The following is a 25,568-nucleotide window of genomic DNA, read 5'->3' on the forward strand; positions in this document are numbered from 1 at the left end:
CTTCGGTGGTGGTGGGTGGACTGCGTGCTCTCCTTCCACCATGCACATGTACTTACCGTACGTGTTTTGCTCCTGACTATTGGTACTTAATCCGATTAGCCTTCTCCCAGCAATATACAAGTATTTATACAAATTTAGCAAAGTTTAAACAATGGACTATTTATAGAAAATGCATTACAACACGATGTGTAGACAAATATATTCTTAATTATTAATGTTTCTGATAATCTACAAGTAACTTTATCCATCTGATATATCAGTATATGCCAAAAATGTAAGATGCATGTTAGGTTCTGAAGAAAATGTAAAATAATACAGTTTCATTCAGAACTTAACACTTGCTTTAGTTGTGAAGGATACAGCACAACTGACTATCTTTCTCCGTGGCATTGATCAACAATTCAATGTGACAGAAGAACTGCTAGCATATGTATCTATGAAGGGAATGACAAAAGGCACTGATATTCTTGAAGCTGGCAAGAAAATGCTCCAGCATTTTGACCTCTGCTTAATCAACCTTGAGGGTGTGGTAACTGATGGTGCCCCTGCTATGGTTGGAAAGAACGAAGGGCTTGTTGCACTGCGACGGAAAGAACTGGAACCAGAAGGAAACTATTTCATCGATTACCACTGTTTAATCCGCCAGGAGAATTTGTGCACGAAAACTATTGGATTTTGAGAATGTCATGAAAGTTATTGCGACTGTCGTCAACATTATTGGGGCAAGAGGATTAAATCATCGTCAATTCCAAGAGTGCAAAGTGGATCACGGCGATGTGCATTGGTTGAGCAGAGGGAAGGTTCTTAAAAGAGTATTTGACTTAAGGAGCAAAATACAGCAGTTCATGCAAACCAAGGGGAATCTGATTGTAGAATTTAATGATCCGAAATGGATGACAGACTTTGCCTTTGTGACCGACATCTCATTGCATATGAATGACCTAAATAAGCAGCTACAATCCAAAGATCAACTGGTGCACACACTGTTTGATTAAATCAAAGCTTTTGTGACCAAGCTCAAACTTTGGGATGCACAACTCGCAAAAAAAAGACTTAACTAATTTTCAGCTTCTCGCTGAGTCCAACTGTTCGTCTCTTGATGAATACGCTACAAAATTAGCTGTGTTGTGAAGTGAGTTCGAAGAGAGATGTAGTGATTTTTGTAACCAACAGTCTTCTTTAGACTAAATATATGAAGAGCCAAAGGCTTCAATTGTTATTCAGCTGTGAAACAATATGGGATGTAATATCCCTTAATTTAAATAATTTGACGTCGCCGAATTGAAGCCTTTGGCTCTTCATATATTTAGTGATTTATTAGGACACCTTCTTGGCAATTCTTATAGTAGGGTATGTAAGTTCTGTTCGCTACAAACTTGGTATTATCTAGGTCTAGCTACTCACTGATGAGACCTCAATAAAGGTTGAAACCGGTCTGGTTAAGTGACCTTCTCTCATAATATAGAACAGTAATACAGTTCCTAGTGGCTGGGTTTCACATTATGGGTAAATACCAAGAACAGTGATCGCAGCTTGCTCCACCCTCACTATGAGTTGCACTACCAAATGGGTTATGTGTTGCCCTTTCCAGGTATTTTCTTATGCTTGGACTCGCCAAACTTTATATAGTTTCTATATTCAGCATGAAACTCTTTGAGTTTCTTATTTGGCTGTGAAACAATATGGGATGTAATATCCCTTAATTTAAATAATGTCTTCTTTAGATTTATTTTCAATGCCATTCAGTGTCAATGCTGCTGAAATGACAGGCTCAGTACAAATGGAGCTGCTTGAACTCCAAAACAACTCTTCTTTGAGAGAAAAATTATTCATTCAATGTGCCCTTGCTTACATTTTACAAAGACTACATTTCTGAGGACGCATTCCCTAATCTTCGCCGGCATGCTTTGAAGATGTGCGCTTTGTTAAGGAAGCACATACTTATGTGAGCAGTTCTTCTCCAGAATGAAGCATGTGAAGTCCAAGATAAGAACTCAGATTACGGACCAACATATCGAGAATACTCTGTGCATAGCAACTTCCAACATTGATGCCAACATTGACAAGCTGGTCAAGGAAAAACATTGCCAAGTAGCCAATTGACATTGTAAAAAATGAATGTTTTTCTTTATTAAATTATCTTTTTTCAAGTATTGATTGTATTTACTTATCATGAACCCAACTCCTACCTATGCTCTTAAAGCTGAGATTGTTTATTTTTATAGGATTTTATGTAAAGTATCAAATGCACAGCGTTCCTTGAATTGAAAGCATCTTACAATTCTAAATACCGCAGTATAGCTTAGTGGCCTGCGGGCTTCATTGAAATTTTTAATGCGGCCCTCACTGTCTGAAAGGTTGAAGACCCCTGTATTAAGGCATACAATATAAATATAGGTAATCCGTGAATTTGTAATTGCCATGAATATACCTAATGGAAGATAATCATAATAATAATAATTAGATTACATTTTATTAATTTATTCATTAATTTTCTGCTTACCCATATGTCACATTTACCAGGAAAAAATCTTTCTGGAACTCGAAGGGCATAAAACAGAGCACCTGTAATATATAAAGTACCCATCAAACACAGCCATCCAAATGAGGCCTGATATACTGCTCGAAACCAACCTTCGGCAACTAGATAATGAACTGCTGGAATTACTCCACTAAGTCCAAAACCCATGAAAACACCTATTAGAAAAAAGTAAGCATATATATATATACATACATATATATATATATATATATAGAAACATTTGTTGTATCATATTAGTCCACCCCATGGCACTACAAGTTTTTAACTTTTCATGGGTGGGATTGTCACACACACACACACACACACACACACACACAGACTGACAGATTTAATAATGCAGAAGCGAATAATCATTATAAATAGGACAACTAACAAATTATGTTGCATAATTTAACACAAAAAAATGTATTTTTTTAAATTGAGCAATCAATTCATTTATTAATTTTATTGATTAGCAAAAAAATTTGCTAATCAATATTTGCTATCACCAGAACCTCCAAACTGATTAGACAGGTGTGTTCAGACTAGAAATTGTCATTGACTGCATAACACAACACGTAAGTTACTCGAATACCTTAAGTTAAAACTGGACAAGAACTGAAATGGCATCTGCACACAGTTATATGTAGGATTAAATAAATGTGCCCATAAAAAAGTCATTATCTAATGACTTTTTATGGGCACATTTGACAAGAATTAACAAAGTCATTTGTTAATTCTTGTCATTTCTGTGAAAAACCTTGTTTTCAAAGAAATTACTCCAATTGCCAAGAATTCTTTATTTGCTCGGGTTTTAAAATATTGGCATCAATCTAAATTATCTTTCTTCTTATGGTGCCATCTTCTATCGAAAGGCTTGGCGAACAAACTGTGTTTTTGCATTAATCTGAGCAGTTGTACGCTGCTCTTTCCTGTCCACGTCTTGATGTTGTCAAACCAAGATATTCTTTTTATTCCTCTAGCTCCTCTGCCACCAATTCTTCCTACCAAAATAGTTTGTAGAAGTTGGTATATGCCGTTTCTCATGATGTGGCCAAGATATGACATTTTTCGTTTCTTGATTGTTTGTTCATTGGTAATTTTTTCTGTCCATGATATCTTTAGCATTCTTCTATATAGCCACATCTCAAAGGCTTCAATTTTCTTGATGGTTGTCGCCTTCAATGTCCATGTTTCAACTCCATAGAGCAGAAGGGACTAGACGTAGCATTTCAGCATCTGACTTCTATGTTTAGATCTTTATTGCAGAATAATGTTCTCATTTCCATGAAGGACTGCCATGCAACTTCAATCCATGTCTTTATATCTATTTCAGGATCCCACCTTTCATTAAGCCAATCTAAATTAAATATTTTTAACTGTTTGAGTTAAATGTAAGATGCAAACAGTCACAATAAAAAAATCAGAAATACTGTATATCATATTTGTTAAAAAATGAAATAATAGAAGTATTATTTCAGATATGTGCAATATGGTATACAAATATTATGCATATGTATATATGTGCAATATTTCTATACCATTCAAGTATGCATTTTGTATAGCATTCAAGTACACATTCATATAATTGGTTACAGTTTTCTTGAAAGATATCTCAGTCACAGCTCACTGGACAGAGAAATGACTATTAAAGCATCTTGCACAGCAACGACAATAAGAATGGTTATTGTCGTTGCTGTGCAAGTTTTTCCCCAATTTTTCCTCATCCGTCCCTTAGGACCAGTTGAGGTTGTGCCCTCGATTGTCACCTGGCATGCTATATGCACGAGACACAACCAAGTATAAATGTATTAATAACTTGTACTCCAACTGGTAGTAGTAGTAACTACTTAATTTCTGTCTATCTGAAGCCTACTTTTACAGATCAGTATGTTGAAATGTCATCATCCATCACAGAGGACAGTCATCATCAAAACACTGTTGCACTGAACCCAAACAATATTCTACTGAATTCAATCTGTTGGAGGAATTAAACCAAATAAAAATTACCATGACTGCTAATGGATATATATGACCAACCTAAAAATCAGAAAACTACTGATAAATATCAGTTGTCCACTAGATGTCAATCGGATGTTAAGAGTTATCATATCCTACCTTAAAATAATTCTGAAAGACAGGACTACATCTGGTTCCACCATTACAGTGATGCAGGATTTGATGAACATGCTTTGAACATCCACAAGATGATATGCTGGAAGGTCACTTTATTACACTGTAGCAAATACAAATATGAGAGGCTATTCCTCAAATCTGTCTCAGCCATGAGAAACTTTCCAAACCTCAACAAATTTGTGCATAAGACTGCCCCAAATTTGGGAAGAACTCATCCTCAGAACTTCTGCCCAATGGCCAAGACCACCCTTAGCCCACTGGGGAGAGCAATTTAGGACCTAGGCCCAACTTTGTTGCCTTTCTTTAACCTCATTTGCCCATGTTAGTGCCAGCATGCACATATTATTTTTGTGATCTCTGATGATGATGGCGATGTAAGGTTACCGAAATAGGAAAGTATTAAAGTTATTATAATTAATATTTTAGTATACATTGTGATTTCCTGAAAAATAATAATTATGCTACCTTAAAATAATGAAACAGATAGTTTGAATATAAATACTACCTTCAAACTATTTTGAAAACTGTCTTCAGTTCTACTTACCACTAAGAACAAATTATTCTCTCTATCCTTACCTGATATTTATCAAGTACTTTGTTCTTGTGAAAAAATGGCAGTACTGCTGAGATCAGAATTCATGAACACAAAGATTAAATCAAATAATTAGAATTTGATAAATCTGGCCTTGCATTATGCCACTGACACCTGACATACAGTTTGCTGGAACCAAACTAAGACACTTTGTACAAACCAATTTAAATTTGCTTCTTTGAAACACGTGAAACATTACACCACTGTCCAATTCTGAATTGTTCAGACTACATGCCTATATCTAAGTTTTTGGAATTTTCCTTTCATAATATACATAACCCTTGTATTAGATAATTATGAATAAATGCTAAATGGTTCTTTTAAACTCTTATAGCTATGCCCTCTCTTCAGTGTTAAGCTATTAAGAATATCTTAATAGCTTAACACAGATATTAAGATATTCTTAATATCTGGAATAACTACTTTGAAAGACTGTTACATGAAACAAGAAGTGACAGAAAAGTAGTAGAAAATATTTAAGAGGAATGCAGTTGGGTGTACCTATCAATATGTGAGTTAGAAAAAGCCATCAGAAAGATGGAATGTGGAAAAGTCACTGAAGCAGATGATATCTGACCAGAAATGCTAAAATATTGTACATATCATAAACCAGAAGCTCATGAGAGTCAAATGCAACGTGGCATGGATGTTTGTGATTGTCCATAGGTGAGAAATGAATTTTAGCATCTTGTTTGAGACAAGTACTCCCTTTACTGGAGGGCTGAAAGTGACTTGAGAAAGGTCCATGTTTGGTCTCTACAGATGGGTTTGTGGATTTACTTAAAAAATAAATTAAAAAAAAAGTATGAAAAGAAATCCTTAGCCCATTCACAGAACTGATGTACTAATAGGTTTACAACCTTTCATGGGTGGGAGACATAAAAAAAAGGAAAAAAATAATAAAATAAACAAAGCTGGTAAGACAGTAAGGCCGGTTATTTTTATGTTAAGACAAATAGTTGAGAAATCACAGTAACACAACAAGGACCATACATTTTGTAGATCTGGAAAAAGCATATGACAATATGCTAAGGAAAAAACTATTCAAAATGCTACATTATAAGATGTAAGATGTATTGTACAGAGGCAATACATAGTCTATATTTATTGAAGGAGGTTCAGAAAGATGACCTGATGCAAAATCAGGTGTAAGACAAGAGTGCAATTATTTCCACTCTTATTTATCATCCATAGCTCTCATTATGAAAGAAAATGACATTAAACTTCATAGCAAATTGGAGCTGTTAATCTTCTATTTACTTTAAGCATATGATGTTATGCTCTTAATCCAGCACAAATCTTCAGAATTCCTTGATTAAACTGAATAGTAAATTTGGCATGAAAATTAGCAAATGGCAGGAAAACATGTAAAACAACATGAGCTGCATCCTGAATGAAGAACCTACAGAACAAGTAAAATACTGCAACTTTTTAGGTACAATTTTTAGTGAAGTTGACAAGTTAAATATGGAAATGGACAATAGAATAAGTAAAGCTGGTGCGTGCTGGAGAGTCAAATGAATATGTTTATATAGATTAAAAAAGAAATCAGTCAAAGCTAATCAGTTACTAAACTGGTTATATAAAAGATGTGTTAGAAATAAAAGAGATGATCAAAGAACAGAGACTACAGATATGAGAGTTCTGAGAAAAATTACGGAGCAGGTGGTTAAAATGGCTTAGAAGACCAAATTATAAAATGTGGCAATATTGGAGTCCTGACAAATAACTATTAACAAATAACAAATTGGAGTTCTGACTAATTTGATGGGCAACTACTGATGGGATGTTAGGAATAATGTAAACTTATCACACAATGCTATCATGTGAAGAACATGCTGTGAAGGTAGCTTTTAGGAATTTGATGTTGATGATAATCTATCATTTACTTTCCTAGTATATAAGACATATGTCTTTCTAAAAAGATTAATTTCGGTTGTTTTGAGGCTGACTCTTTTAGTAGCTGACTTATGTCTCTGTTGGTTCAGTATTCAAGCAGATGATTACTAACACATTGTTCTACATGAGGATCAGTTGGAAGCTCTACTCAGTAATAATTTAGTGGACTGTAGAATTGGAACTGAACAAAAAAATTCCATCAGATAAATTTCTTATGAGGTAGAATATTCTAAAACATGGCTCAACAGTCAGTTAAATCAATGAACCTCACAATAACACAGACAATGGTAAATATTTTAGAACATGTTATAAACAGCTTCTTTCAAGAAGCATTAAGCAGTTTTCAAGTCTTAAGCAGATTTCTGTTAATACCAATTTATGGGCTTAGAAGTCAGTATTGTGATGTAATCAGGACTCAGTGAAAAAAATTTTATATATATAAAAAAAGCTAAAATTACTTACCTGCCCTTACAGAACGAAAACGTGGTTCACTGAACTTGTCCCATAAAGAAACAATAATTGCTGCAGAACCAAGAACTACAACAAGTATCAAGTATATTAATTTTGGTTGAAAATCACAGTAGAAACCATAGTATAGCCAAGGAACAAAAGAGCCAATAATGAGTAAAGCAATGCCACAGTAATCTAATCTGTAGAAGAGAGACAGAAAGCAATTAAAATTTGTCCATCCATAATATATCTTCTCATTCAAGTGCTCACTAATTTTAAGTAATTTATTTAACTGAATAATACTAAAAATTATTATTACAATTTCTATTATTAAACTAAAATAAAAACTTCAAATATGTTAAAAGTGGAACTTTTAACATATTTGAAGTTTTTTTTTGAAAACCGATCTTCCAAATACTAGTTTAACTAGTCATGAAATTCCATCATTCAGAGTGCATTGAAATTTGTTAATTGTATATTTATTTGCAGTTTTGAGGATAATTTTTGTTTAACAGATAGAGAATAATTACTACGATAAAGAGCCAAGAGGCTATTTAAAAAAAAAAAAAAAAAGCCTCTTGGCTCTTTATCGTAGTAATAGTAATAATATATGGGTACACCATTCTGGCAATTCATATAGTAAGGGTATGTAAGTTCGGTTCACTTAAACCTTGGTATTATCCAGGTCTACCTACTCACTGATGATACCTCAATAAAGGTCGAAACTGGTCTGGGTAGTGACCTCTCCTCATAATGTAAAACAGTAATGCATCTCCTAGGAGCTGTGGTTTACATTATGAGAAAATATTAAGGATAGTGATGGAGCTTGCTCCACCTTTGCTCTGAGTTGCCCTAGTGTTGTACTACCCAGGTGTTGACTTACGCTTGGACTCACCGATAGTTCTTCGGCATGAAACTCTTAGATTTCGATCTCTGAGTTTCGTATCCGGCTTTAAAATAATGAGGGATTTATTATCCCCCTTAACTTGATAAAGAATAACTTACTCTTAGTGTGTGTGTTTTGTTAGCATTAAATGAAGTACATAAAAATCAAATTCAATTTTTATTTTATGAATAAAGAATAGTTTTAATTTTAATACTTAAGTCTTACCAAAAGCAAGCTTTAGATGTAACCAAGATAATCTTCATTAAATGATGTGAAATAATATATACAACAATAACATGATCGTGTTTCATGAATTAAAAAAAAATTATGTCGTAAAAATATCAGGGAACATATTTTTGAAAAGATCATAGATTTTTCAAATGTATTTGTGAAAACTAATAATTAAAAAATTCAAGAAATTTCAAAAGCAAGTCAAGATATATGGTATCATGAAAATAGTCAAAGAATTCATTAAGACTAGGAGTGTCGGCATGTTAAAATGTTATCAAATGAAGTGAAAAATGTCATTATAGGAACACCCCGACTTACAAACAATATGTTTGTGGAAACATGTTTGAAAGTTGAATTTATTCTTTTTATAAAATATACTGATAATACATTTTCATAAAATATAAATTCCTTAATGCATTTCTGAAATAAATTACCATAATACAAACAGTAAAAATAAATAATTCTCAACTAATTTATTCTAATTAATTAGAGATTAATTAAATGTAATGTCATTTTTGGTTTCTTCATGGAAAGAAAAGTACAGTATAAGTAATTGTTAGTACATGACCAACATAAAGTTCTTTTTATAACTGTTTATCCGACCTTCAAAACAAAGACTCCTTTAATTATCTGGCCTTTGCATGTCAACCTTTTTATCTGAACTTGCCATCTGATAATTGAAGGGTCAGAAATATGGTGGATTATTGTGATTAATTCATATGAAAGTAATAATTATGTATTTTTACAATAAAGGATCATTGTAAAAAAACTGTTACCTATGAAATATGCACAAGCTATTATTATGTGGAATACATTAGAAAATGAAGAATATTCAATATGGCATAGAAAGGGAAAGAAATTAACAGACTAAACATTTTCCATTGCATATCATAAAATGTTCAATAAGCACGAGGTTCTGAATTCTTAAAATGAATTTGTGTTGTAACTTATTAGTCTGTGCAATATTCATAAATAAGAACTGTTCATTTCTTGAAAGTTTGTAAGTAGAGGTTCACTTTTATATTAAACAAACATACTAGGGATGATAATGACAATGAACAAAATAACAACTAATACATATAATAAAATGTTGATAAACCTCAAGCAACATAAAATGTTCATAAGCACGAGGTTCTGAATTCTTAAAATGAACTGGTGTTGTAACTTATTAGTCTGTGCAATGTTCATAAATAACTGTTTGTTTCTTGGAAGTTTGTAAGTAGAGGTTCACTTTTATATTAAACAAACATACTAGGAATGATAATGACAGTGAACAAAATAACAACTAATACATATCTCCAACCAACAAGCTGTGAGTTCAGATACCACCATAAGTATGGATGATAAGCAAATTCTCTGAGAAGGGTTTTCAGATCATCCTTTGGATTAACCATTAGCCCACTCAAAGCACTAATACTGTATAGACCAGTGGTTCTTAACTGCTGGTTAAGAACACTTGTGTTCTTTACTTGTGGAACACTTGTGTTCCACGAACTGGTTACAAGTGTTCTGCCGGTGAAAGACATCACATGACACAGCTCTGAGTGTAATTGGGTACTCTGATCCTAACAACTGAAGACTACTATGCACATTGACTTCTAAACCAATAGAATATTGTTTATAGGTCATGTGTTTGGGAGGGGTGGGGAGGAGAGTCTCTTTTACAGTCATTCAGCGATGTGTGTTTGGTTTGTGTGTTGTGTAATCGTAATAGTGCACAGTCCATTTTTAATGTGTATTTGGTTTGTGTGTTGTTTAATATCATAATATCGCACAGTCCATTTTTAACATGTATTTGGTTCGTGGGTTGTCTAACATCATAGTAGCACATAATGGATAAATTTATTATTAAACAAAAACGTGATTCTGAGGCAAATATTAATGATGGGGCAAGTACAACTGGAAGTAGTAGTAATGACGTTGCTGCAAATACGTTTCATACAGAAGACAGCATTATACGTAGTAAAATAAGAAAAATTAATAGACAATATTCGGACAAATATTTAAGTTGTGGTTGTACGTGCACTAGTGAGGAAGAATGTCCTATTTCCCAGTGTCTTGTATGGGGGGGGGGGGAAACTATCCAATAGTGCAATGGTTCCTGTTAAGTTGAAACGCCTCTTTACTATGAAGCACACCAATATTGCTTCACAAATTAAAGATTATTTCAAGAGATTGTTGGACATGCAAGTTAAACAAGTAAAATATTTTGAAAAGCTTGTTAAAATTTTTGATAAGTTACAACTTGCATCATGTAAGGTAGCTGAATTAATTGCTGTAAAATTAAAACCACATACTATAGTAGAGTGTCTTATTTTACCAGCATATTGTGAAATAGTGAACATTATGTTTGGAGACAAAGCAAAAAAGGAAATTATAAAAATTCCTCATTTGGACAATACAATAAAAAATAAAATTAAAGATATGTCAGATGATATTGAGAAAACAGTTACCAATAAACTTTCCAAACAACATTTTGTTTTACAAATTGATGAGCCCATTGACATTAGCGGCAAAGCTCATATACTAGGATTCGTTCATTTCATTAACAAAAACAAAATAGTGAATCAATTTTTATGTTGCAGAGAACTTACTGAACCTACAAAAGGACAAGATATTTCTGACTGTATTATGTCACATTTAGAAAATTTTAAAAATTTCATGGGAGCTGTGTGTGTGTGTGTGTGTGTGTGTAGAGGAATTTGTATGGACGGTGCTTCATTAATGGTAGGCTCTATTAAAAGATTTGTTACCCTTGCAAAGAAAATAAACTCAAATATTATATCTATGCACTGTTTTTTGCACAGAGAATCCCTAGTTTCAAAAACGTTACCGGCAATATTAAAACCTGTACTAGACCAAGTTTAAATACGATAAATTACATCAAATCAAGACTTTTAAAAGCAGTGCCTTTCTAAAAAACTTTGCGTATCTATGGAAGCCAAGTACGAATCTTTGCTTTTGCATGCTGAAATAAGATAGTTATCCAGGGATAAAGTTCTATTCCGAATTTTAGAACTTAAGAACGAATTATTGGCCTTTATTCAAAATGAAAATGTACAGATGCTTTTGTAAAATGTCTTCAAAATGTAGATAAGCTCATACGTTGATAACACGACTATTAAATTATTTCAGGAATTTACAATGTATACTGGAAATTAATTAAAAGAAACTTTAATAAATACTTCATATATTTCGCAATGTCATATCGCCATCTTCATGGGGTGCACGTGTCACAACTATGATACGTGCACGCAGGCACCACAAAAAGCAAATGAGGTAGAAGAGAGAAAACTAACGCTGTTCCTAGAGTCCTAAAGATTCCCGCTAGCAGGCTATATTGGGTTGTCTTGGTTGTTGGGCTGAAGTTCTCAAGATGTTGTTGCATCTTGATATGAATATGTGTGCAAGAGAGAGAGATCTCTGGAGTTTAGTTACAGTATTTTCTTTGCTTTGCATCTCCCTATTGGGTCCCACATGTGTTCTATGGGGTTGAGATCTGGGGAGTGTGCTGGCCACTCCAGTTGATTAATATCCTCGGTCTCCAGAAGTATCTCCAATGCTCGTGTACGATGTGGAGTGGCAATGTCATTCATAAAAATGAATTCTTTGGCCCATAGCACCATAGAACAATCGAACATGAAACTTTGTTGCAATATCGTTCACAAGTCATAGTCCCTTTTTCCAGCTCTTGTAGCTTGGTGTGTCCATTAAGCATAATGCCACCCCGCACACACACACATAATGACTATAGCACAGTTGTATCTATCCCTTTAAAGAACATTATCATGATGATAAATAGTACCACTTTTAAAGTGTCATCTAGAATCAGATGAAAGACTAGAACGACTTTCATCTGTAAAGAGTACATTAGCCCACTGGTGTCGTGTCCAATTTTTATAGATACAACACCACTGAAAGCATGCTTTACAATGAGCTGTGGATGAAGGGATGCAGATCACAGGCATCTTGCTAAAGTTTGTTGAGATATCTGAATAGCTGTGCTTGAATGCAGCCGACCTACAAGCTGCCTTCCATGGTGCATCAATTACATTTTGCTGTTATAACCATAAATCTGTCTTCATGCTCCATGGTAGAGTGATGGTGACCTATTAGGAAATGTCTGGAACACATTCCAAACTTTCTGGCAATATCAGTAATGCCGTGGCCTTTTTCAAGCCTTCGAATAATTCTTCTCTGTGTGAAATCATCTAGATGATGTCTTTTGAGACATTACAATACATCCAAGTTTGCAACTTCATTCCTTCATGAAAAGACCTTCCTTCAAACACAATTCACTTAGCACGGCCTTTTGCCTTTTATCCTGTTGAGTGCTACCACGTGACCCCTTTGCACATGATTCAAAAATTTGAATGTGCACCTGCTTTCTACTCGAAATCATCAGTAATAAAAATTGCCACAAGCTGATTCGACTGAATTTGAGGTTGTAATCTTCAGAAATAGTGTATATCCTTAGGTTTTGGACACCAGTTTTTTTTTTGTGTGTGTGTGTGTGTGCACACAAAACAAAAAGACCATTGTCAAGGTTTAAAATAAAGATCCAGCTTATATGATGAGAACTTGCTAAACAGGCTTTTGTGCAAGACATAATGAGGTATTCTCGGAATATCAAGTAAATTTAGATATTAGTAGTAACTTTGTGTTTTGCAACAATGCTAACAATTTAATTTAAATCTAATCCAATGATTGCTATTTGTTTATGAACACATGTAAACTTAGGCCAGCCATTCTACATAATGAAAATAAACATCCCTCTATTCCAGTAGTATATGCTCATGAGGTATATTCCAGTAATATATGCTCGTGAGATATATTCCAATAGTCTATTCATATAAAAGAATCCAGAAGGATATAGCTTTGCTTCTTAAGTACATCAACTATGATGAATAGAGGTGTGGCATTTATAGTGACTTCAAAGTAAAAGCAATTTTAATGGGCATATACAGCCAGGCTTCATCAAATAATACTACTTCTTATGCAAATGGACTAGGCAAGATAAAGATCCCCCCCCCATTATGAGATTTAAAAAAAAAAAGCCTGTGTGACAGAGTTTCAAGCTACTGTTCTACATTAAACTTGGTTTGATGAAAAATTGTATTAAGGCATTAAGAATGGTTACAGTTTCTAGTATTTAAAGGTAATATTCCTTTTAAAATTTGATTAAGTCATGTGATTCTACATGACTTATTAAAATAAGTCATGTAGAATCACAAGGCATGTAATAGGGACAGGGACAAGGGTGGGCATGGATAAAGAGTTAAGAGGACATACTGCAAAGGTGGCCAAAATAGCACATCAGATTATGTAGTTGTTGAAGAACACACCGACAAAGATTGGTAGTGAGGTTATTGTACCCGACTAATGTACACATATCTGGTCATCTGGATTCCATGGGGATGAAGACATGGTGGAGAGGATCCAGAGGTGAGTGAAAAAGATTGTGGAAGGTCAATGAAATACTCCAATGACAACAGACAAAGTCTGTGGGCTTAAAAACCAGCTGATTAGAGAAAAGAGGAAACATCATAGATGCATATAAGTTATTAAAGAATTTTAGAGAACTGGCACTGAAGACTTTAGAAAAAAAGTCCGAGAGGTTACCCCTGTGTGTGTAAGAGTGTGGTTAGCAAGGGTAACAGGACTAGCTTGGAGAGTGGTGAATAGGTCGCCAAAGGTGGCTGTGGGAGCTTCATCAGTGAATCAGTTTAAGAAGAGATATGATACATACTGTAATCGACTACATTCCTGATTACCCCTGCCTAGCTTTGCATCATCAGCAAATAGATGTATGTCGTCTGTCAAATCCTTCCCAATGTCATTAATGTACAGCACTAGTTAGCTTAAATCTTGCAGACTCACATCACCCATATATAGCACTTTGTGATATCTGTCTGTCAGCCATCCTCTTATCTACGCTAATATTTTATAATCCAAATTCCTTATTTTCCAATTCATGCAACAGTCTTGCATGCTGTATTCTGGCAAAAGTCTTAGCAAAATCCAAAAGTTTCATAGTGTATCCATTCCCTTTAACTAACTCAGCTTGTAACATTATTATAGAATGAGAGCAAGTTGCTAAAACACGTAAACTCTCTGTAAACCATGCGGTTCATTGCAAAGAAGAGATTCTCTGTCAACCTATTTCTGAATGCAAACCCTAAGCAATTTTTCCAAAATCTTCACCACCACTTCAGAGATACTAATAGGTACATTGGGGGAATACTATTTTGCAAGAAAAAAATGTCTTTATTTACGACATATCATTCATAGCAGGTACTCAAGAGGTTTACATAAATATTGCATGTTATGGTATCATTAAAGATTTAAAAAGTCCATGGTAGTTGATGTCAGCCAATGTTATAAGATGTGGAGGATTTACACAGCACTTCACTAAGTGAAAAATATTTGTATTAGCTCAATAGTACAGTTATGCTTTCTGGGACACACTCCATAAAATGTGACTTGATAGTTTAGGCCAGTGATTTGCAACTTTTATGACTCACAGCATGCTGAACAGTTTTTAAGGAGAAATTTTTTCATTTAAAAAACGAATATTGTGATTGTGATTAAAATTTGAATAACTAAAATTTTAATCCTTGTGCTATTTTTAAAAATAAGGCTGATCATGGATTTCAAAGATTTATTTTTAAAATTTATGTTCATATTTGTTATTATTCCAATTATTGAAATGAGATATCATTGAGAAAGATGTCATTTATAAAAAAATCCTATGACATATTTCACTGGCCTCAAGAAAGTGCTTGCTCCCCTTTCTCTTACTCTCTCTCTCTCTATTTCACTGGCCTCAAGAAAGCACCTCCTCCCCCTTTCTCTTTCTTTCTCTCTCTCTCTCTCACACACACACACAGCAACTTTTTGTCAGCTCAAACATTTCAACTTTGTCCTCTTTTTCTGATTCTCCGCAGTGTTAGATTAACTCCTTAAAAAGAGTTAATCTTGTCAGTACAAACAAGAATGTCATTCTTTCTCTGCTTACTCTTATTAAGAGTGTTCAAGGCTTGGGAGATGTCAGCTAGGAATGCAACTTTATTGCACAAAGTCTTATCACTAAGCAGTTCAGATGCTTCAGATGTGAAAAAAAATTAGAAGTGCTTTCCTCAGTTCATAGAACTTTGGACGCACTCACCTTGAGATAGCCATCTCACTTCTGTGTGAGCAGCTTTCATGGTAGAAGACAATGTTCTGAAAACAACCTCCATTTTAATGGTCCACTCTTGATGTGTTTAACTATTTTGATCATCTCATCCAGTACTTTTTGGAGCTCAGGTACAACTGATTTTGAAATGAGTGCCCCTCTGTGCAAGAAACAGTGTGTAAAAACAATGTCAGGGTTCGTTTTCTTGGCCAATGTGGCAAATCCACTCAGACTTCCATATATAGAGGGAACGCTATCCAAGCAGATGCTGATGCAAGATTTCCATGACAAATCATGAGAACTGAAATAACTTTGGACAACAAAAGGCCAAGGCATCTAGAGCGTCTTGGCCTTTTGTTGTTTTTGGAAGTGGTTTGCAAAATAAAAACTGTGCAATGATAACTCTGTTACAACCAAACCTGCTAAATGCTAGGAGCTCAGCATTTCCAATGATGTTGGTTGACTCATCCAAATAGATGGGAAAAAAAAAAGAAAAAAAAAAGGCTTCTTTACTGTTAGCTATGACCAAACGTCTTGAGATACATCTTGTATATGCTGCCTAATAGTGTTATCTGGCATAGGAATGTTCAAAATATTTTTTCATATTCCTCACCAACCATAATATTTAAAAATTTTACAGTGTACTGGTAAAATTAGTGACTCGGTAATTATATGTAATTTAATCTTTTTTTGCCATGATTTTGGCAACAGCATAGCTTGCCTCTTGAGCTTTGTCAGAAATAGCTGTGGTTTTGATCAACTGTTTAGTCTGGTGTGTTTGATCAGCTGTAAGCATTTTAAAATATTCATTTGGTTTCTCACATAAATATGAGTGCCTTACTCAGTTTCTCTCTACGAACAGTGCATATAAGATGTGGCTGCTCTTCTCCACATGAAATGAATCAAAGACAAACAGTCTTCATTATACTGGTGCATGATAGCTCTAGAACTAACCCTAATGGGAACTATGTATGTTACCACCAGAACTAGCTTGATTCACTATCATCATCTAACTTACGTTTTTTAATTATAAATCTGTCCTTGACTAATAAGTCCTAAAATAAAACAAAAATAAAATGTGACTAAATTCAGAAATAAGAAAATAGCTACGACAATAATACTTTACATTATTGAAAAGAAAAGAACTCAGCTATTTTTAGTGATGAGTAGACCCATTGTAACAATTAGACATAAATTTATTAACATATCTATGTAAAAGTTTTTGAAGTAAAGGTGGTAAAAACTTGATGAAAGACTTGATTAGAGTTGAGACAGTATGCAATTTAAAGTGTGGGCAAAAGATAGCAACAGCTGAGTATAGAAAATACATGAAGATAAATAAGAATTAAAAACCAATGACAAAAAAGTTAATACTAGCTAAAATAAAATAGCAATCACAAACAAAAATGCATTAGTGCAAACTCATATGAAATGACATACCCAATCCAAACAACAGCTGACTGAAGACTGACACTGGAGGCTTGACAAGGATAAAATGCAGGGTGGCAAAAGTACATTGCAAAGCTATTTTGGGATCAGGAACAACAGGGGCAGTTCTTGGAATTTTACTATAATAACTTTGTTTTTTTTTAAAATTAAACTTTTATCATTTTCGGCCTTGTATGAAAAATATGTAGTACTTTTAAAATTTACCTCGATTTTTTTATTCCTCACTTTTTTTTTCCCCTCGCTTCTTTTCAACCCTTTCCAAACTCTCGAGGCACACCAGTTGAAAATCGATGGGCTAGATCATGGGGTATACAAAGTTTTTTTTTTATACCAATTTTTTAAATTAATTTTATTTGATCCGACAGACAATCATTTTTACAAAATGCATTAGAAGCAGAGAAAGACATAGCAATATTCACAGCTTAATGAGATATTCTAAATTTTGTGAATGAAAAAAAAAAAAGTTTATAAATTTTGTAACTATAAATTAGTGGATATATATATTAGAAGTATAAGTGAATAAAAGACTTTAGTTGATGTTTTTTTGTTTTTTTTTGATGATTATATTATTTAGTTATTCAACATACATAGATACATTTAAATCAATATTTTCATTATTGAAGATATGTTTAAAATATTTTATAAGCACTTTTTTTTAAAATAGTTTTTCAACTGCTTTGAGAATCTCATAGACTTTTCAGATGAACTGTTAATCTGTGGGAGACAACTGGTGCACCAGTAGTTTAGATTATCATCGCTGATAATGTCTTTGTTTATGACAGATTTCATAGTAGACATCAGCTTATGTTCAAATTTTACCAATGCCTCACAATATTCTCTTCACGGTGCAATGCGATGAATTATTTTCCACTCTTACCTTAATGCACCATATCACAACATGCTGTGAGAGTTTTAGTCATGCTTTCCCACAAGCCATTCATCTAGATTCATGACAATCTCCCTATCAACATTTTGAATTATTACATGCTGATGGGCTGAACATCATTTCTTCTGGTCTCACTTCTTGTTCATTAAATGCAATCAGTTCTAACTGTGATACTAGAAGTGCAGTATCATTTGTTTGGTATAGCTTGTATTATGATAGTAATTTCTCAGAATAATGTTGGAAACAAGGATTGTTTAAATATACACTTACTTGCTGAAGAGCTTGCCAACTTTTTCTGAGTGGCAGTGAACTGTATGGAATGTAAAGGACATGCCGAGGCACACAATAGCTCCTGCAAAAAATGTAGCAAACACTACTTTTTCTTGCCATTGGATTTCATTGGATGGACGTGTTAAAAAATAAGCTGCAATTCCAATAAAAGAAATACAGCCTAGAAAGAGAAGTGAAGAAAAATAATTACATAACATGTATACAAGGATTAGTAGTTTTATTATATTAGCAAGTGCTTATAAGTATTTTATTATTATTATTAATTATTTTTTTTTATATCTGACCCCCCCCCCCCCACACACACACCCAAAAGAGTGCAAGACCTACAGCATATCAGTGCTATGTGTTGGCAAGGGGGCAAAAAGAAAGGAGGAATCTATTTACATTTTTTTTTTTTTTTAACATATGAAAGTTGTATTCTTTGGGGAAGGAACAGTGGGGGAGGCTGTTCCAAAAAACAGAGATAGATGGAACTGGAATGAAAGAGGCAGAGAAGTTAGTTCAATGATTTTAAAGAGATTGTAAAGTGGTGTTGGTTATTAGTAGCTCTTATTCTTATGATTTGAAAGAAAGGGAGGAATGAGAGTGGCATTCAGTAAAGCATTGTCTGTGAAGGTATCTGTAAAACAGACAAAAGTGGAAATTGAATGTCTATGAGAAAGGGATTGAAATAGATTTGTAGGAGGGAGAGAGAGAGATCTTTAATTAAATAAATTGCCCTCTACTAGATAGCATCAAGCAATCTTAGAGAGGATTTTGGTATATCACTGCAAGTGCATGAGCAATATTCCATAGTCGGGCAGATTTGAGATTTGTATAAAGCTAGCAGTTATAAAAGTGTTAGGTAGTGTCTTGAGTAGAAAAGTATGCCAAGTTTTTTTAGCAGCTACAGAAACTATGGATGTGTTTGTGCCAGGAAGTTGGAGGTGTATGCAAGTCCAAGAAGGGAAATATGATCATGCTTAGATATCTGGATATATTGAAAGTTACGGGAAGGGATGCAAGTTTTTTTCACAAGAGATCAGATAGGATTGAGTTTTGGTGGCATTTAAGTCAACAATGTTTACAGAAGTGGGCTGACTTTTATCATCTTTCTTTGGAATGGCCTGTTTCCATGCTGGGTAGATTGATAGGGCAGATTTCTTTCAGCCCTATCAATATACAGAGTGGTTTTCAGAGTTTTTGGGAGTGATAGAAACAACAAACGAAAGCAACAAGGTGGTAGGTGGTTTCATAAAGAAATTTTGAGTCGTAGCATATCAAACAAGGGGGATTCAAGGTTTTGCAATCTCTGACATGGGTTGTTCTGATGAATGCACAAGTGCTGCTGCCCTTGCAGTAGCAGGACCTGTGTATAACGTGTACTTTGGGCAGTTGAGATTGCCAGTTGGGGTTCTGTCAGGAATAGAAATTGTGGTTTAGATGACTGTAGGTGTTACACATTGTTTATATTGCTATTTAGGACACAGGTGCTAATAAAGTGGCTATGGAAACTTTTCTTTTTTTTGGTAAAAATTAATGTTTTTTTTTTTTTGGTTGGATTTTTGCTGTTTTTTTGTGCGAGACTTTACAATCCACAGAAAAATCACGTTTCATTGAGTTGTAGTCCATTATATGAGGAGAGGAAGAGATAATAAGTAATAGTGGTGTGCAATGAGAACATAGTGTCCTGTTCACCTTCAGAAGAAAAATCTTGACATAGGTTATTTGCATACAAGATGACACTCAAACTAGATGTTTTAACCAAAAAGGATATATTATTTTCCTTAATGGTGTAGGTAGCAGACTAAAGCTATGGTTACTGAACAATGTATCCTACTGCTATAACTAGTCCTACTTCCCTTTTTGACCAGCTTCATCTAATAGGATGCAGTGATTTTACTGATACTTTGGATATAGGAAAAGTAAGAATCTGACAGATGCTAAATTGAGACTAAAGCAAGGATAGGAAAGAAATCTGAGTACTAATTGTTCAAGAAGGAATTGAAGGCTGATTGAATATGGGAAATAACTACTTTTTTTTTTTTTCAGGAAATTACAATGTATACTGAATGTTAATTACAATAACTTTAATACTTCTGATATTTTGGTGAAGTCAAATTACCATCATTAGGGAACACGTTACAATATATGTGCATGCAAGCACCAACACTAACATGCAGAATAAATGAGACTAAAGCAAAGAAACCAAGTTGCACCTAATGTTTTTGTTTGGCACCTTGTTGTAAAGAGACTGTTTTTTATTTTTATTCATCTCTATAAAGAGATTTTTACTCCAAGTGTTTATTAATTACACAAGGGTTAAATTCCGATTGGTGCAATGACTTTTAATTATTTCTTTTAGAATCTGGAAAATCATTGAATCAAGACCAAAATAAAAAATATATACATTTAATGAAACTAAAACAATATATACACTTTAAATAAAATTACATAACTACAAAAATAACTGGATCCAAGGGACTTCTAAAATAAATGTACATGTTAGAGATTTTCTTATCTAAAATTATTAAAATCATTCATTCTCTGACTCATTCTATTGTTTGATTGTTTGACATATACTTAATCACGCTACCAGACTAAACACCTTGTTTTCACAACAATAAATATGTTCATCAGAATCAGTTTCTTTCTTAGGCCCTTTCTGAAAATATCAAAATTTTCTTCTTCCTTTCCATGGGATCCTTTTCTATCTCCCTTATGTAGCATACAATATTATTCCTCTTGTCTCACTAAAGTATAAATATTCTTACCTCTTGCAGTTCTATTTGATGCACAATTTAAAATTTTTGTACCAGAGAAAGAAGTTTCTTCTACTACTTCATAAACAAATATCTAAGTTGAGCTCTTCATGTTAAGCCACTTTACAGTTTCAAAATTTCAATAATTGCTTTTTCCATAGTAATCCAGTGTCCTTAAGACAGAAGATGAAACTTTCCATTCAGCATTTCCTCAAACATTCAAATTAGAATGTTGACTGCAATATCTGCTTTTATTTACTAAATACTTGTTGACAGTCTCAACTCCTTCAGTTTAAAGACTCACAGTTCTATGATTCCTTTTTGGAATCTTCTATTAATATTCTCCCGACTGTCACGTAAAATTTAAAAACGCTCTAAGAACAAAATTCTCCAGTAGTAGTTAATTTCCATTAGCTCTCTCTCTCTGGTTTTTCTCATTACTCCGATACCAAACATTCTCTCTCTGTCAACTGTCAATCACCCATCAAACTCCTCGGTAAGCATGCACACTCCATGTAAATGGCAAGCGAGAAGTTACATATAATGGCTAACATGTCTCCATTAGCATAAACAGAATGTCTTTACAAAACACAACACATAATATCAACACTTAATAATTTTAAATTACAATAAAAAGGACTGAAAGTAACCCAACTATCAGAATCTAGTAAGTATATTAAAATTTCAAGTGTTTTACATTTCATTTTAACAATAATATCAATAATGGGCATATTGCAAGTGCTGATGTACGTGTTACGAAACCAAAACTAATAATATATGAACATAGAGAAATAACCATAAAAAAATTCATAATTTTAATTTATGATTATTTTTACATTGTCACATAGCTTTTCCATCTAGAAAACTATTTACCAGTTTTCTAGATGGAATTTCTAGATTTCTTCTGCATATCCTTGTTATATTCCCATGATTTCTCCACTATCTGTTCTACTAAAGTGAAAATCTGATCATGACAATCTCTATTTGGCATGAACCCAGCTTGTTCTTCTTGATGTTTCTTAGCTTCCTCTTCTCAAGTAGGCTTGCAACATATTACCTAAATCACTCAATAGAGAAATTCCTTTAATTCTCCCATTCAGTTTTATTTTCCCATTTATATAAAGATAGAATGAAACTTATAAGAGCTCTACTCCAATTATCTGAAATTCAATATATCTCCATATCTGACCATTTCTGGTTGAATATTATTTATCCCCCCCTACCTTGACATATGGAATTTCAGAGTTCAGATGGCCTTTGGACCTTAAGGATTAATATGTACTTCTGACTGCATTCCTCTTGAATATTTTCCACTAGAGTTATTTCACTGCATATCTCATTTAATAATCTTTCCGAGTAATTACTTTGGACATTGAGAATATCTTGATTCTTTTGACTTTTATCATCTTTCATTCCATTTACAATACTTTTTTCTTCCATTTCTAAACTTTTCAATAACCTACAGAACATTTTTCCACCTTCCTGATATTTTATTATTATTATCTGAGACCTCCAGGGAGTCTTGAAAAATATTACCTAAAACACTCAATAGAGAAATTCCTTTAATTCTCCCATTCAGTTTTATTTTCCTATTTATTCCATTTATTCTTTGATGAGTCAAGGACTCATCAAAGGAAGCCATAGATCATCCACACCAGCTGTCATACTTCCTCTTAATTTTTCAGTGTGAGTGCATTCACACTGGTTGCACTCACTACTTCAACAGGCAAATTGTTCCACTCACCTGCTGCTCTGCAAGAGAAAATTTGGCTCTCAACCCTTTCTTAAATACACACAAACTTAACTTCCATGAAATGTTCCCATCTACTCCTCACCCTCCAATAATGAAAAATTTCATCAGTTGGTAACATAACACCCTTCTAGACCTCTATCATATCATCCCTTTCTTCTGTTTACCAGTGTCTGCAATTCACATACTCTCAATCTGTCCTCATAATCTGCATCCGCGGTTCGAAAAAAGCGCATGAAATGGTCGAGAGCCAGGCCAGTTGAAATATGCATATGCAGGCTGAAACTTGTCGAAACATGCTTGTTTTGCTAGGTGTGTGGACTCAAACGTGCATGTTTAGTTTTACTCAAAATTCTTTGCTCCTTCTCCAAAGTTTTTTCATCAGAAACAGAACCCAGGAGACTAAATCTGTGCATGATAGTCAGGCGCAGTCATATCAAGGAAGTCCTTCTAAAAAGGCAAAATGACTTCCTTATCTTTAAATATCAATGTTGATTTCAACATTTCAATTATTCTGTATATTTTTACATTGTGACTTTTGAACTTCAAATTCCAATCCATGATAACTCTAACATCAGTAACCTCATCAGTTTCCTTGTAGCATGATTTCACCAATATAATAAGCCATTGGAAATTATCTCGTACCAAAGTGCATTACTTTACATTTACTCTCACTGAATTGACAGTTATTATCATTTGCCCACTGTTCAGATTATGCAAATCATTCTACAAATGCTGTATATCAGTAGCATTTCCGACTGCATTGCTTAACTTTGCATCATCAGCAAACAAGTGAACATCTCTTAGATCCTTCCCAATATCATTAATGTAGAGATTGAACAACAATGGTCCAAGGACTGATAATACCTGAGGTATACCACCAGTCACCTTATATCTGGCAGATCTTCTCCTCCGAATATATTACTTTATGATACCTATCTGCCAGCCACAACATCTATCCAAGTCAATAGTTTATATTCCCTATATTCTCCAGTTAATGCAACAGCCTTTCATGTGGTATCTAATCAAATGCTTTAGCAATATCCAGCAGTATCACAGTGTATTCTATTTATATTCCATATTATCAACAAATTCTTTCCATTACTTTTGTTTAAGTATTTTTATACACTGCTTTGTTACGTTTTTCTATACATTATCTTAGAGTACATGTTCAGCTGTTAGGAACTTTCCAAGTGCTTTCTTATTCTCTATGATTGCCTCTTTAACTTCCAGAGTCCACCACAGTGTTCTGATTTTTCTGTTGTTGCAAACAGCTTCACCATATGCTTTTCTAGACGAATGAATCAATATTTGCTTCAGAGTCTGCACTGTGTCTCCAACAATCAATTCTCATTTTCAAATGCTTTCATTTTTTCTTGAATAATATTTGTATATTTGACTGCAGTTCATCTCAGAAAGCTGTTTGATTTTGCATAATGTTAAAACTTTTTAAATGCTTTTCTTTTCAATATAATATTCAATTTCAAAATGCTCAAATGTGAGCATTTTGTTTTCTGCTTAAAATCCTCTGTATATTCTTGTTTTCTGAACCACTACAAAAAAAAAAAAAAAAAAAAACAATAACATAGTCAATGAGACTTTTCTTATTTCTTGTCCATGTGAATTTTTACTATGTTGGAACATGGTATTAGTAACTAGTCCATTTTCTCCAAATTTTCTGAAAATATTTCTATATGCATGGGATTCATTTCCAATCCTCCTATTTAGATCTCCAATAAGGATCAGCCTTTCCCCCCCTCCCCCTTCTCCCCAGCTGCCTTCTCTAATGACTGGAAAAATTCCTCCACTTTTCTTGAGGATAGCATTCTGTGGGACCATGGACACAAATAAACTTCATCACCCAATTATCCATTTTGAAATATGCTCACATAACTCTATTGCTTGCCTGTTCAGTGGCATAGTGGGGGGGTCCACCCTGGGCAGCACTTTTTTGGGATATCGATTCTTTCATTTATATTAACTTAGTAATTTTTATTACTTAATAATTCGTTTTTAACAACTATACTTACAACTAAAATAAAATATAAATATAACAAAACCATTATATATCCTTACCATACTATAATCCAAATTCTTAAAAATAAAACGCATGGCAAGGCGATTGCTTTATTGGTTTATTGCTTATACTGTGGTGGCTGCTTCTCAGCAGCTGGCACCACACAGTCAGTACACATTTGTGAAAACGTATTGTTTTTTTTATTTCTTCTTCTATTGCATATAACTAAGGCCATCGACAGGATTTTAGGGCTCGGTAATATAATATCACTGTGGTTCCCTATTATATTAGGGTTTTTGCTTAACCCTTTTGATGCGTTTATGCAGTGTATAAAAATTAACAAACATGATTCCATTTTTACCCTAAAAATGCTAAAATGCCTGATTCATCATTAATGTTTTTAATCTGTTGCACATTTATATTATTTGGCTCATTATCGAAACCGTTGAAAAAATATTTATTATATTCTTTATGTATGGTTAGTCTAGAGCAGGGGTGGACATCCCTTGGCATGCCTGCCAAAAGTGGCACTCCAATGACTT

General features: G+C 33.8%; 1 protein-coding gene across 5 annotated transcripts in view; it reads right to left on the reverse strand.

Annotated features, from left to right (window-relative positions):
* AdipoR (adiponectin receptor) overlaps positions 1-25,568 on the reverse strand; it is a 240,534-nt gene that overhangs the window by 22,562 nt on the left and 192,404 nt on the right. For all 5 annotated transcript variants that reach the window (XM_090390983.1, XM_090390982.1, XM_090390984.1 and 2 more), the window contains 3 exons: positions 18,498-18,678; positions 7,611-7,798; positions 2,504-2,697 (listed from right to left, as the gene is read on the reverse strand). In XM_090390983.1, coding sequence (XP_090247109.1) covers positions 2,504-2,697; positions 7,611-7,798; positions 18,498-18,678 — 563 coding nt within the window. The remainder of the gene's footprint in view (positions 1-2,503; positions 2,698-7,610; positions 7,799-18,497; positions 18,679-25,568) is intronic.

The sequence above is a fragment of the Typopeltis vanoorti genome, chromosome 1 (genome assembly GCF_054136105.1).
Source record: "Typopeltis vanoorti isolate ZY-2024b chromosome 1, IOZ_Tvanoo_1.0, whole genome shotgun sequence".
In the NCBI taxonomy this organism is placed as follows: domain Eukaryota; kingdom Metazoa; phylum Arthropoda; class Arachnida; order Uropygi; family Thelyphonidae; genus Typopeltis; species Typopeltis vanoorti.